Here is a 14,817-nt window from a genome sequence, read left to right on the forward strand (position 1 = left end):
TTCAAAATTGCTATGGACCAGTGACCATGGTGTACCTTCTGTTTTCCCCTCTTTTGAAAAAGTTATCTACAGCAGTTATTCTATGCTTATCCCACCACTGTATGTCAAATGTATGAAGGACAGACAATTGGTATCTTCAGTTCATAGGTCTTTGAAATGAGATTGAGTTCTCTTGAGCACTCAAGGAGCTCTGCCCAAGGAGTCCCATCCACACTTGGACCTGATTTAGATAATGAGATCCTGGATGTCAAGTTTATGCTATAATAGATAAGCCTGAGGGAATACTGGAGGAGAGATTAAGTGAATTTTGCATGAGGGAGAAATATGGATTGTGTGGGTAACGGACATACTGTGATAAGACTCTGTTTTCCAAATATGGCCACCAAAATACATCCAATCCCAAGTATTCATCTTACAATGAGTAAGTGACAGTGATACTCCACTCATCTAGTAATATGGGTCTATTCCCCACCCCTTGAACCTGGATGGGCCTCTGTGACTGCCTCCACCAAAAAAGCTCAGCAGAAGTGATACTACATAACTTCATAAGTTAGGTCATAAAAATGCTTTGTGCTTGCTCCTTGCTCTTTTAGGAAGTTCACTTTTGGAACTCAGCTGCTATGTTCTGAGGAAGCAGGTCACAGGAAGAGGCCATTGTAGGTATTCTTGTCAACAACCCCAGCCAAGGTCCCACGTGACAGCCAGCGCATCAAGCACCAGACATGAGAAGAAAGTTGTGAGATGACTTGAGCCCGAGCCACTGTCTGACTGCAACCTCACAACAGGCCCAATGCAAAACTGCCTGATCACAGTCAGCCTTTAAACCATGAGAGAAAAAAATAAAATGACTGTGGTTGTTTTAAGGCAGTAACCTTTGGTATGATTTATTACATAACAGTAAATAAGACTCACAATGTCCAACCAAACACCAAGTACTATTGATTCTAACCCCTAAATAGTGCAAATTCATCAGCTTCTCTTTATCTCACTGCCACTGGCCTGTAACATCACCTACAATATTTTGTATTATTGTTTGCTTAAATGGATCTTCTCCAAAGGGAAGAGAACATGTCATTATCTCCAACATCTAGCAGAGTGCTTGGTATACAGTAGACCCTTGACAAATGATGGTAAATAATGAATTATTAAAAACTGCACAGTAAAAAATGGTGTTAGTGATTCAATTACAAATTCAATAACACATATTTGTTAAATAGATTTATATAACTTATTCTACTTACATCACATAAGGCACCATAGCGAAGAATAGACAGTAAAGAATGCACATGACTTTCACTGGTGAAATATAATCTGGTACGGACATGACGTTCAGGTGACAGAACACCTCTGGAATACCTAAAGTAAGGAGCAGATGGTGTTAAAATGTAACCATGCAGTTAAAACTTAATGAAATTATTTTGTAAAATGGAATTTAATCTTACTAGAAACAAAAGAACATAGTAAGCAAATCTATCACTCTTCCAATCACAACTGAGGCGTTATCTTAGCAGGTATTCCTCTAACATGAAGATAACTGGAAATAACTGGGACCACAGAGATTAGTCAAAGAAGCATTAATATTAGTCAAGTTCACTGTAAATAGGTCATTTAAGCACCTTTATTAACAATGAAAGAGGTCATAGCACTAAAGAAGCTCACAGATGTTAATGCTGCTGAATGAGAATGATCACTGATGATCACATGTGAATGATAACACACATCTTCTTTCCCTGTTTGCCTCAGTTTTTTCTCCAATTTGGAGCCAAAAAGAACCTTGGTTGGAAGTTAACTATTAGAAATACCTAGGTAATATTTATGTCCACAGTGTGCCAAGTGATACACTCCTGATTTAGCCATAGGAACATTAAAAAGTAATTAGATTTGAAGAATGCAAAAACAGATGCCTATAGACTTAAATACCAGTACAGTCTCTTACACAGGATGGAGTTTATTTACAGTGTCATCATCTTGTGTCCTTTGAAGATCTGAGCGAATTTTTCTAACTAGAGGAGTACAGTAGCCTTTGGCAATCTCCAGTTTTTCAGCTTTAGTTATACCATATTCCTGAGCAGAAAATACACAACATTAGAAAAAGGGTATAATAATAAAGAACTCCAATAAAGGTACTACTAAATTTAAGAATTTTAGTGAGCAACAAGTATTTTTATTAAGCCTCTTTTGAACATTATACAATGTTCCTAGTTTACATTTCTGCAACTTCAAGTACACTATTCCCCAAAGTATTGAGTGTAATTAGAAGAATTTTTTTTTTGGTGGAAATGAAAAAGAAAGTAATTTCTAAAGAGAATAGGATGAATGGATGAATGTAATCTTTATGAACAGTATTCAACTCAATCAGGTTTTAAATGTAGAAACAACCCTAAAAGAAAGATGGATTAAGGGCACAAACACTAAAGCACAGAACAAATAGTCAATAAATGTACAGAAATATAAATTGAAACCATGAAATTTTTGTCTATTTGAATGTCAAAGATTAAAAAGGTTAACAAATTATTTAAAAACCTTTGGCCAATACCGTAAAAGTTTTAACTAGTGGTTAGCCAAAAATGCAGTGAAATTATCAAAGTTAATGAGCTCTATAACCATTATAAGTTAATTAAATGAGGAATTACAATCCAAAGTGTTAAGAAAACATAGTAATTGTAAGAAATATAATAAAAATTACAGTTCAAAGGGGTACATGAGAAAATGACCTGATATAAGAAAAAAATCTGTGATGTGTGTGTAGATGGGAAGAGAGAGTATAAGAGGAAGAGGGCAGAAAGTGGGGTGGGGACGGAGGGAGGCAGGGACAGAGAGGGAAAGAAGGAAGAGTAGAGAAGAGGGAAGAAATAGGCATACTCTCTCCCTCCAAGTTCCTTCTGGGATACCTGTATTTAAAGGCTACTTCCTGTTACCAGGTACTTCCCAGATGGCAAAACTTTAGTATGCATAATAAATCTCAAAACTGCCTAATGAAGAAAAGGCTGATTGATTAGATGGAAAACGTATGAAAATGGAACCTCTTGGGTCATTTACCTTAAACACAAAAGCTTGGTTGGTTAAATAATCTCACCAACATAGATGACTGTGAAATTGGTATGAAAAAAAGAAATATGTATGCAATTGTGTATGTATGTGTAAACAAAAGGAAAATGTTGAAATTAAAATCATCAAAGGAAATTTTTCTGTTGTTATTAGCAAGGTGTAATGAAACAGGCACTCTCATACACTGCTGGTCTGTAACAAAACTGGTAAAAGAGTTCTGGAAATCTTCTTGATTGTATGTAGAAGACATATGCATAAGGAGAGTGAAAGAAAGTAAAAGAATCCACATTTCCAAATGTCAGAAATTGGTTAAATAGTTATTATTACATCACATCATTCAGCCATTAGGAAAAATGAAGTATATTTAGCTTTACTGATTTGGAAAAAATTTCTTGATGCCAAGAAAAAAAATCAGGTTATAAAATAGTATGCATTTCCTGGTTTCATTTTTGCAAAGAATACATTTGTTATATATACGAATTTATGAAAAAAATTTTATCCATGAATTTATGGGAAAAGGCCTTTTAGAATTTTCCAAAACAGTGAAATGTTTTTCTCTAGTTGGTAATGGCATACTGATTTATTTTTTGGCTATATCTATATTTTCTAATTTTACAACAAAGATATATTACTTTCATAATAAAAAAACCTTTCCCTTCAAAACAGTGACATATTTTGTAGAGCTGAAAAAGCAAGCTGCCACAACCAACTAGGACCAAATAATTAATTGTTAGATACCCAAGTTCTCTTATAATATTTCTGCCATAAAAAGAACTGATTAAAATAACAGATGAAGATATGTGAAAGCTTATTATGTGGTGATATTTAATGAGTATCATTGGACTTTATATTGCAAATGCTATTATAAAGAACCCTCTGCATTTCATAACACAATCACCAAAGAAATGATCTTCAAACTTCAATAAATGTGTGCCATCTCAATTAAGACTCTTAATAACAAATATAATCTTTAGATGTTCTTATCTTCCATCATACCATTGAGGCTCTTTTACTATTTACTTAATTTACTGAGGTAACATTGGTTTATAACATGTCTCATGCAAACATTGTATTTTGACTTCTGTATAAACTACAGTATGCTCAACACCAGAAGTTGATTCAACCCATCACCATACAGTTTATCCCCTTTACTCAATTCACCCCCCTTCCCTTCTGGTAATTGTTCATTTATTTAAAAAAATTTTTAATATTTCACACTTGAGTGAAATCATATAGTATTAGTTTTTCTTTGAATGACTTATTTATCATAACACCCTCGAGGTCCATCCATGTTGCCACAAATGGCAAGATTGTATCTTTTTTATGTATTCCATTGTATTATATATACTACTTCTTCATCCATCCATTCATCAATGGGCACCTCCCATATCTTGGCTATTGTAAATAACGCCACAATGAACACAGGGTGCATGTATCTATTCGAATTAGAGTCTTAATATTCTTCAGATACATACCCAGAAGTGGAATACCTGGATCATAGGGTAGTTCTAGTCTTAATTTTTTGGGGAATCTCCATACTGTTTTCCATAGTGGCTGCACCAATTTACATTCCCACCGACAGTGTACCACACTTTTTTCCACATCCTGTCCGGTACTAGTTATTTCTTGCCTTTTTGATAACAGCCATTCTAACAGGCCTGAGGTGATCTCTCACTGTGGTTTTGATTTGCATTTCTCTAATAATTAGTGATGCTGAATATCTTTTCATGAGCTTCCTGGCAATCTGTATGTCTTCTTTGGAAAAATATTTAGCTCCTCTACCCATTGTTTAATCAGGCTGTTTTTTTGTTGTTGTTGAGTTGTATGAGTTCTTCATATATTTTGGATATTACCCCCAAATTGAATATGATTTGTAAATATCTTCTCCCATTTGGTAGGCTGTCTTTTCGTTTAGTTGATGATTTACTTTACTGTACAGAGCTTTTTAGTTTGATGTAGTCCTATTTGTTTATTTTTGCTTCTGTTTCCCTGCCCAAGGAAACATATCCAAAAAGATATTGCTAAGACCAACTTCAAGGAGCATACTATGTTTTCTTTTAGTTTTATGGTTTCAGGTCTTACACTCTAGTCTTTAATCCATTTTGAGTTTTGTGTATGGTGTGATATAGTGGTCTAGTTTCATTCTTTGGCATATGGCTGTCCAGTTTTCCCAATACTATATTGAAGAGACTATGCTTTTTCCATTGTATGTTCCTGGCTCCTTTATCATAAACTAATTGTCCATATATGTGTGGGTTTGTTTCTGGGCTCTCAATTCTGTTGCATTCATCTACATGTCTGCTTTTCTGTCAATATCATACTGTTTTGATTACTACAGCTTTGTAGTATAATTTGAAATCAGGGAGTGTGATAACTCCAGCTTTGTTCTTTTTTTCTTAGGACTGCTTTGGCTATTTGGGGTCTTTTGTTCCATACAAATTTTAGAATTTTTTGTTCTATTTCTGTGAAAAATGTCACCAGGAGTTTGATAGGAATTGCATTAAATCTATAGACTGCTTTAGGTAATATGGTCACATTAACAATGTTAATTCTTCCAATCCACGAGCATGGGATATCTTTCCATTTCTTTGTGTCTTCAAATTCTTTCAACAATGTCTTACAGTTTTTAGGGCACAGGTCTCTTATTACCTTGCTTAAATTTATTCCTAGGTACTTTATTCTTTTTGTTGAGATTGCAAATGGGGTTTTCTTAATTTCGTTTTCTGTTAGTTTGTTGTTAGTGTATAGACACACGGCAAATTTTTGTATGTTGATTTTATGCCCTGCAACTTTTCTGTATTCGTTTATTACTTCTAACAGTTTTTTTGAGGAGTCTTCAGGGTTTTCTAAACAAAATCATATCATTGCCAATAGTCACAGTTTAACTTCTTCCTTTTCAATTTGGATCCCTTTTATTTCTTTTTCTTGCCTAATTATTCTGGCTAGGACTTCCAATACTATATTGAATAAGAATGGTGAGAATGGGCATCTTTGTGTTGCTCCTGATCTTAGAGGGATAGGTTACAGTTTTTTCACCATTTAGGGATTTAGGAATTCTTTCAGCTTCATGAACTTGTATAGCCAGTTCCATACCCAGATTTGGCAAGTTCTCAGTTATTTCTTTAAATAAACTTTCTGTTCCCTTCTCCCTCTCTTCTCCTTCTGGAACAGCCAGCATCCTGATGTTGCCCTTCCAAATACAATCAGACAGTTCTCAAAGAATTCCCTCATTTTTTTAGACCTTAATTCTCTCTCCTCTCCTACCTGTAGCACTTCTATAATTCTATCTTCAAGCTCACTAATTCTCTCTTCCATATAGTCTGCTCTATTTCCAATACTTTCTAATGCATTCTCCGTCTCATTTCTTGAATTCTTCAGATCCAAAAAAAATTTTTTTAAGTATCTTTTTTGGAGTATAATTGCTTTACAATGGTATGTTAGGTTCTGCTTTATAACAAAGTGAATCAGCTATACATCTTTTTAAGAGTTTTTTTGGTCTCTTTGGTAAAGTATTTCTTCTATTCACTCATTTTATTCCTGAGCTCACTGGACTACCTTTCTGAGTTTTCTTGAAGCTTGTTGAGTTTCTTCATGATAGCTTTTTAATTTTTTTTTTAATGATAGCCATTTTGAATTCTGTACCAGTTAGTTTGCAATATTCCATGACTTTAAGTTTGGTTTCTGGGGAACTGTCATTTTCTCTTTGTGGTACTGTGTTACCGTGGTTCTTTATGGTGTTTTATGTTCCTCTGCTGGCACATTTGAAGTGTGAAGAGTTTTCTTCTTTAAGTAAAGCGTTTTTTTAAACTTGGTTCTCACAATTCAACAGATTAGTATTTAGAGGCCTTTTTTTCTCTTTTCCAGTAGGTTGCACTATAGCACAAGCTTTTGGTTTTTCTTACATGAGTTGCCTTTGGTCATATTTGAGAAATAGACACTTCTGACACTCCACCACACCTGCTAAGAGTTGTTACCCGGTGTGCTCATTGTCGCTATTGTGCCTCCAGGGTCATTGGTGCCTTGTTGTTGCTGGTGGTGCTGGTGTCGTTGCCTAGGGCACCAGAAGAGGAGGCGCCTCCACGGTGCTCAGGGTCTCAAAGGTTTTAGGCTCCGCCATTACAAGGGGACCAATAAGGTGGGGGAGGGAGCCAGGGTCACAGGTACCCCTGCCGTGTCCAGGATTGTAGTGTTCAAGGGCACTGCCACTACGGGCAGTTGCAGGGGGTAGTGAGAGCTACGGGGACCTCCCTGGCTGGGGTTGCAGGCCCCACTGTCACTAGTGCCCGGTTCCCTGTGGCCATGGGTGCCACTGAAGCTGAGAGGCTGGAATCGTGTGCGCCACTGCTCCTGGGTTCTCTGAGGCTGCAGGATCAGCCAACTGTGGCTAGGAGTCTGGGATCACAGGTACCACCTGTACTGTTCCCCTGGTTCCACCTCCTCTATATGTTCCAGTCCAGCCACTTTCAGGTATACAGATGTATGGAATTTTGTGGCATCCTGGTGTGTTGAGCAGAGGCACCTTTGTTGAGTTATGCATGTTTTACTGTTGTAGATTGAAGGGGAGAGACATAGGGAGCATGTCACACTACCATGATGCTGATGTCACATTCCACTGTGATTATTTTTAAGTATCTTTTTTTTTTTTGGCCACGCCGTGCGGCTTGCAAGATCTTAGTTCCCCGACCAGTGATTGAACCCAGGCCCTTGGCAGTGAAAGCACAGAGTCCAAACCACTGGACCGCCAGGGAATTCCCAATTTTTAAGTATCATTTGTAAATCAGGGCTATTTTCTGAGCACTGAGGCTAAAAAGTTGATTTCATCACAGCAAAAATACCTACCATAATTAAAACTATTAATTCTCAAAGTAACTAAAAAATCATGTTGATCATACTTAAGCTTACATATGATTAGAATTACATAATTCACACAGCATAGCTATAAGAATTAATGCAATGTAAGAATGAAAATTGATTTTTTGGAGACATAGCAGAACACATATACATTTTTCCTGCAAAGATAGCAATACTCTCTTAATCTAGTCAAAATATTACATTATTTGACTAAGTCATCAAGTCTCTAAGCTTGAAATATTCTTTGTCAAGTAAACGTGCAAATTTCTCATTTTTTCCATTACAAATTACAGCTTTATTACAATTACTATAAATATGTTTACAATTTTAGTTATCTGTTCAGTGACTGAAAATACCTAAATCTTGTCCATGGAGACTAAAGTAACAAAGCAGAATATTTACTTAACTGAATTCAACAGTTCTTTAAAAAGGAAGAAATCCCAAGTTTCTGCCACAATAAGGAAAAGTCAAACCAAAAAGTTAGGGAGGTAAATCCCAAGTTGTCCTCTCCTCAGTTTATAATCTTGGAACTCGAGGAAAGCATAATAAAAAGACCTTTGTTTTTAAAGTTATAAAATTACCAAAATTTAATTATGAATTGAACAAAACTAAGACTGATTCCTGGAAGCTTGGGCATAATATTGTCCAAAGAGCCCTAAGACTTCAAAGATAATTTATCCAAGATAAATAATTGGAGATGTCTTCAAATAAGTTCTCAGACTGTTGAGAAAATCTAACCTAATTGCATCATAAGACAATTACTATAAGTGAGACTGAGAATAGCTGAGCATGACAGATAAGTTGAGTGATACAAATGATGTCTCAAATCTTTCCTAACCATCTCTAATCTTTAGTGTTTCTTCTAATTATAATGCTTTAAGAAAATTCATTATAAAAATTTAAGTTACAAGGAGATGGTGGAAAATTTCTTCATCTATGTAAGTAATGTACCTAAAATACAGACACTATGTAAGTAAGAAAAATTATCATCTAAAACTCATTAACACTTAAGTTTTCTTTTGAGCCCAACTCTTAGAAACAAACTTTTCATTCCCAATTCTAGAATGTTTAGTATATGTAACTGAGAAAGAAGAGGCTTGATATTAAATAAGCCATGTAACAACACAGACATGATTATGCTAATAATCATTAGTGTATTTATTTAGCCACTGAGTAGGTGAAACATTCAGATATACTGAAAGCATACCTTGAAAAGTGCATATAGCTACAATAAATATTTTAGAGGGTCACATATTTACAGCCTGTTAAAAGTATACTTTGAAATAATCTTCATTGTAAGAATAAGTACAACTAAGATGCACTGAGCCTGGAATAATGTCAAAGCAATCCAAAATGATGAAAAAAAATCAGTCTTATGTATGCTTCCAATGCAGACTAATTACATGCTTACCAGAATTAAGAGTAACCATTCTTTCTCGGATTTATTAGTAAGTAAAATTTGAATGAATTCTCTATCTTGAATTTCATAACAAAGATGGATGTTGATTTAGTAACTTTACCAAATGAGTTATAATGAAATCAGTGTTAGTTCTATAATACCTATACCATGTAGCTAAAATCGAGTTCTGCAGAATTTAGTGTGCTCATTTTGATGTTAGTCTTAAAATATCTTATCTGTTATAAAAATACAACTTTTTATTGTGTAAAATAAAACCTCTTTTGCAAATAAAACTACTATTTAGCAAATGAAAGATGTTGTCAGAGACTAAGTCCTTGTTTTTTAAGTCTATGTTTCTTATAGTGAGGCCCAAAGACATATTCTTGCAGTATGAAATATTTTTATCCTCTTTTAAGGAGAATTTATTTGCAAATCACTGATTTATACAATATACTTAAACCTGTCTACATCACGTACACTGACCAAACAAATAAATAGTTGTTCTTTCATGCTGAAAGAATAAACTAAACTTTAACATGTTCACAAATACTTATAGGTAAGTTGTGCAGCCTGAATTCCCAGTTTTTCAAAGTCTCCAGTTTTTCCTGGATATTCTGTGAATATTAGGAAAAGGACACTGAAGTATATATATATATTTTTTGCTGCGTTGGGTCTTCATTGCAGTGCATGCATTTCTCATTATGGTGGCTTCCCTTGTTGCAGAGCACAGGCTCTAGGCGTGTGGGCTTCAGTAGTTGCAGAACGCAGGCTCAGTAGTTGTGGCTTGCGGGCCCCAGAGCACGCGGGCTTCAGTAGTTGCAGCACATGGGCTCTAGAGCACGTGGGCTTCAGTAGTTGTAGTGCGCAGGCTCACTAGTTGCAGCTCGTGGGCTCTAGAGCACAGGCTCAGTATTTGTGGCACATGAGCTTAGTTGTTCCTCAGCATGTAGGATCTTCCCGGACCAGGGATCAAACTCATGCCCCCTGCATTGGCAGGTGGATTCTTAACCACTGTGCCACCAGGGAAGTCCTGAAGTATAGTTTTAATTGTAGTAGATTTACAGTATTGTGCTGGTTTCAATTGTATAGCAAAGTGATTCAGTTATATATTGGGTTGGCCAAAAGGTTCGTTTGGGTTTTTCTATAACATAAAAACCCGAACGAACATTTTGGCCAATCCACTATTTTTTCAGATAATTTTCCATTATAGGTTATTACAAGATATTGAATATAGTTCCCTGTGCTATACAGTAAATCCTTGTTGCTTATCTATTTTATGTATAGCGGTGTGTATCCCATACTCTTTATTTATCATTCCCCCTCTCCCTTTCCCCTTTGGTAACCGTAAGTTTGTTTTCTATGTCTACGAGTCTGTTTCCACTTTTTAATATAGATTCATTTGTATTATTTTTTAGATTCCACATACAAGTGGTATCATATGATATTTGTCTTCCTTTGACTTAATTCACTTAGTATGGTGCTCTCTAGGTCCATCCATGTTGCTGCAAATGGCATATTTTGTTTTTATGGCTGAGTAATATTCCATGGTGTGTGTGTATGTATATGTGGTGTGTGTATGTATATATATGTATATGTGTGTAGAGATATATATACATACACATACCACATCTTCTTAAACCAATCATCCATTGATGGGCACTTCAGTTGTTTCCATGTCTTGGCTATTGTAAACGGTGTTGCTATGAACACTGGGATGCATGTATTTTTCTGAATTAAGAGTTTTTATCTTTTCTGGATATATGGGAGTGGGATTGCTGGATCATAAAATAGCTTTATTTTCAGTTATTAAGGAACCTCCCCACTGTTTTCTATATATGAGTATCTTTAAGTGAGGCTACTTTTATATACAATCTTCACACTTTTCATGTACAGTGACTCTTGAACAACTAGAGGTTAGGAGCACCAACCCTGCACACCATTGAAAACTCGAGAATAACTTATTTGTGGTTCTGCATCCCCGGCAGATTCAACCGTGGATATGTGGATCATGCAGTACTGTAGTATTTACTATTGTAAAAAATCTGCGTATAAGTGGACCCACTACAGTTCAAACCCACATTGGTCAAAAATCAACTGTATTTCATTTTTCCTGCTTTTTAACTTTGGTTCACAGTTGGAATGTGTGATTTACTCCAATCTCCCTTTTACAATGTCCAAATGATCTTTTAGTAATTGAGTTGAAAGAAGTTCTCCAAAGGGCATCTGCAACTGTTTTCTTCTAACACATCTCTTATTTCAACTTGTCACCTGTCTCTTTTTTTTTTTTTTTTTTTTTTTTTTGCGGTACGCGGCCCTCTCACTGCTGTGGTCTCTCCCGTTGCGGAGCACAGGCTCCAGACGCGCAGGCCCAGCAGCCATAGCTCACGGGACCAGCCGCTCCGCGGCATGTGGGATTTTCCCGGACCGGGGCACGAACCCGTGTCCCCTGCATCGGCAGGCGGACTCTCAACCACTGCGCCATTAGGGAAGCCCTCACCTGTCTCTTTATTATCATCTGATTCTCTGTTTAATTACATTTCAGTTATCTGAATTTTGGTTACACCTCTATTTTTACTCTCCTATAATGAAAAGGCCCTCCCTTCCACCTCTACCACACCCCACAAATAACTACTTACATCCCGGCCTCTAAATACTACTTTCAAAATACTTCCACATAAAGTAAAAAAACTTCCAATATTTATATAGGGACACAACTACCTTTTTCTCCCACTTTGCACACATTCCCATAGCACAGAGCTGGTAGGTGCCCAATAAATGCCCAATAAATACTTAAGTGATTTATCCCATCCTATTTTCAGTTGTCCTGTTTGTTGTTAGCATATTATTATTAAGAGTATCAATTCTTAAATTTTAAAAAGTCACTACAAACTATTAAAAAAATCAAACAATGATTTAATATAACAAAAAATTTAAAATATAAATTCATAATTAGTTACTTTCCTTTTTAAAATTATAGGTTTACTGGGACACAAAAACCAACTATCTTTTATCCACTGATAGACATTTTAAAAGTATCTATATAACAGTACAAGAAAATTGTTATGTAGGAATTACTTACCTGAGGAATAACAATATCAGCTAATGCCTTTGAAAGCCTATATAATTCCATTGTGTTTTCTAACTTCAAGGAGCCATTATGCTGGACATCATATTTTATACAGTCATATATGTCAGGGATTTTACTAATATCATATCTTCCATTCTTTGTTTTAAAGTCTTTCTCCAACTTGGACCATCTACGTAGCATGAGCTCTAAGGTCTCACTATGATAAAGCTGAATATCTAAAACAACATAACAGTTTTAGTATATTAAACTTAAAAATCAGATAAAGAATATATATTAAAAATTGGTAGTTAGAAACTTCTTAAATATCAAAGGTAAAATTGTTAACAAGCTAGGAAATGTTCTCATAGGCATATACTATTAGCAACCATATATTTTGTAGACTTGAATAAAGGTATAAATACATGGGTTAGGAACTGGTTTTATAGAAGACCTTCCATATGTTACATACGTTAGTTGCCCAGGTTATTAACTAAGCTAGTCTCAGAGCCAGAGCACTGATCACATTCCTGTTGCTTGCTCCTTCTTATTATGCTGCCTATTTGCTGCTGAACTGCACAGTAATGCTACATAATTAACCAAATAAAAATGTTTTGTTATCCCTTTCCTGCTACCACAGATAAAAGCAATTATAACTTCACTATTATTCTTTTGTTGGATATATACTAACTCAAATTATACCTAGACATACCTATCTAATGCTAGATATAGCATTAAAGGCTTGAATATTTTATGATTGGTGCATCTTATTTAAAAATGTTTATAGCAACTGGATAGTGCTTTTTATTTGTTTTCTAATCTAAGGAAAACAAAATATTTACCTGATGATTTGGGATCTTCCATTCGATGTCTGATTTGGGAAGTCAAACTTTGTATCAAGAAATACACTTTGTCACAGGTCTTCACAGGATTTTTAATTAAATGCATTGATTTGATAAGAGAAATGCTTCCAGATGGAGTAAGCTACAAATGAATAGAGTATATATTTTTACATCTGGTTATGCTCAATTGGCCAAGAGAACAATATACACAATTTTCCAGTAGCTGGAGAATAACTTCAAACTACAAATTAAGATGACCCCCAAAATACAGAAATAAGATAAAGGAGGAAATAAAAACCTCAAAATTTCATGTTAAAAAAATCCTAAACCTTAGCTAATATTAGATTATCCATAGGGAAAATCTACTAGAAGTACTCTAACTTACAAGGAGATTTTATTCTAACATTTTGCAGACATTTTGCTGATTCACTTGGTATTTGCAAATATGGTTTAACCATTTGACATATATTGACATGTAATAACCTCGAGACTATTATTTTCATCACTTTTTCCAGATGAGGTACTTAACAGAGGTTAAAGCACCTTCCCTAAAATCAAACCACTAGTATGCAAAGAGTTCGATTAAAAAAGCAGGTAATCTGGCTAAAGAGCTGTGCTCTTAACCACCATGTAAATGCCTTTGTGATGAGATTTTTTGCAAGTCAACAAAAGCCATTAATGACAAATAGTTTCAATTTTCACTGCTGAAACTTTGCTTGGCAAGTAATTTAACCCCATCAAATAAGTTTGTATAAATATAAAAAATGTAAAGTGGAATTCCACTTCTTGTTATGGCAAACTAGGTAGTTTAGGCCAATCTAACCACTGAAGATTAGTAAAAATCCTGGGCAAAGAACTTCTATACTTCTGCTTTAAGGTATCTGAGAGATAAGATATTAAGAATTATGGAAAACAAACTCATAGGTCAGAGATCCAGAGAGTGATACTGGCTTTTAAGGCTATTTTTGCATTGGAGACATCTGTTGATTCTGAATAGACAACAGAGAAGAAGAATAGAGCTTTAATATCCTTTTAGGTTAAGGGGACAAAACTGAAGTCCAGGATTTTCAAAGGTGAAACTCTGGTAAGCTCTGCATTTAGGGTTCAAAAAAGGGATAAACTGGAGTCTGCATTTTTAACAAGACCCCAGATGATTCTTAGTCAAGTAAGTTTGAAAAACACTTTAGTTCTACAGTCCTTGCTTTGTCCAGGAAGAGGATAAAAGCATGATGTAAACATTCAATTTGCAGATGTCATAGAAGCCTATTGTTACCTCTTGGGTAGTGACAAAACAAATAGTAAAATCAAATATAATTTTCAAACTACCAGGGAAATAAATAAATAAAAAGTACCAATTCTAAGAAGCAAGAAAGGAGAGAAAAATAAAAATAGGCAGTATAAATATAAAGCACTTAAAAGGATAATAGATTCATATACAAATTTCAGTAATTTATAATATAAATGAAATAATTGTCCTAAACAAAGATTTTCATGACAAATTAAAAAAAATCTATATGCAGATTTTAAGAGATACATCTAAAAGTATAGTTTCAGAAAGACTGAAAGTTAAAAGATAAAAAAGATACTGTACAAACACCAAGTAAAAGAAAAAA

General features: G+C 35.0%; 1 protein-coding gene across 14 annotated transcripts in view; it reads right to left on the minus strand.

Annotated features, from left to right (window-relative positions):
• Positions 1-14,817, minus strand: part of PPIP5K2 (diphosphoinositol pentakisphosphate kinase 2) — a gene marked incomplete at its 5' end in the record, with an annotated part of 70,509 nt that overhangs the window by 24,480 nt on the left and 31,212 nt on the right. For 12 of the 14 annotated variants that reach the window (XM_079703541.1, XM_079703537.1, XM_079703546.1 and 9 more), the window contains 4 exons: positions 1,242-1,356; positions 1,937-2,064; positions 12,378-12,601; positions 13,205-13,346. In XM_079703541.1, the coding sequence (XP_079559667.1) occupies positions 1,242-1,356; positions 1,937-2,064; positions 12,378-12,601; positions 13,205-13,346 (609 nt within the window). Of the gene's footprint in view, positions 1-1,202; positions 1,357-1,936; positions 2,065-12,377; positions 12,602-13,204; positions 13,347-14,817 lie in introns of all 14 variants that reach the window. The other 2 variants (XM_079703548.1, XM_079703543.1) reach the window with 1 other exon arrangement.

The sequence above is a fragment of the Hyperoodon ampullatus genome (genome assembly GCF_949752795.1).
Source record: "Hyperoodon ampullatus genome assembly, chromosome: 4".
In the NCBI taxonomy this organism is placed as follows: domain Eukaryota; kingdom Metazoa; phylum Chordata; class Mammalia; order Artiodactyla; family Ziphiidae; genus Hyperoodon; species Hyperoodon ampullatus.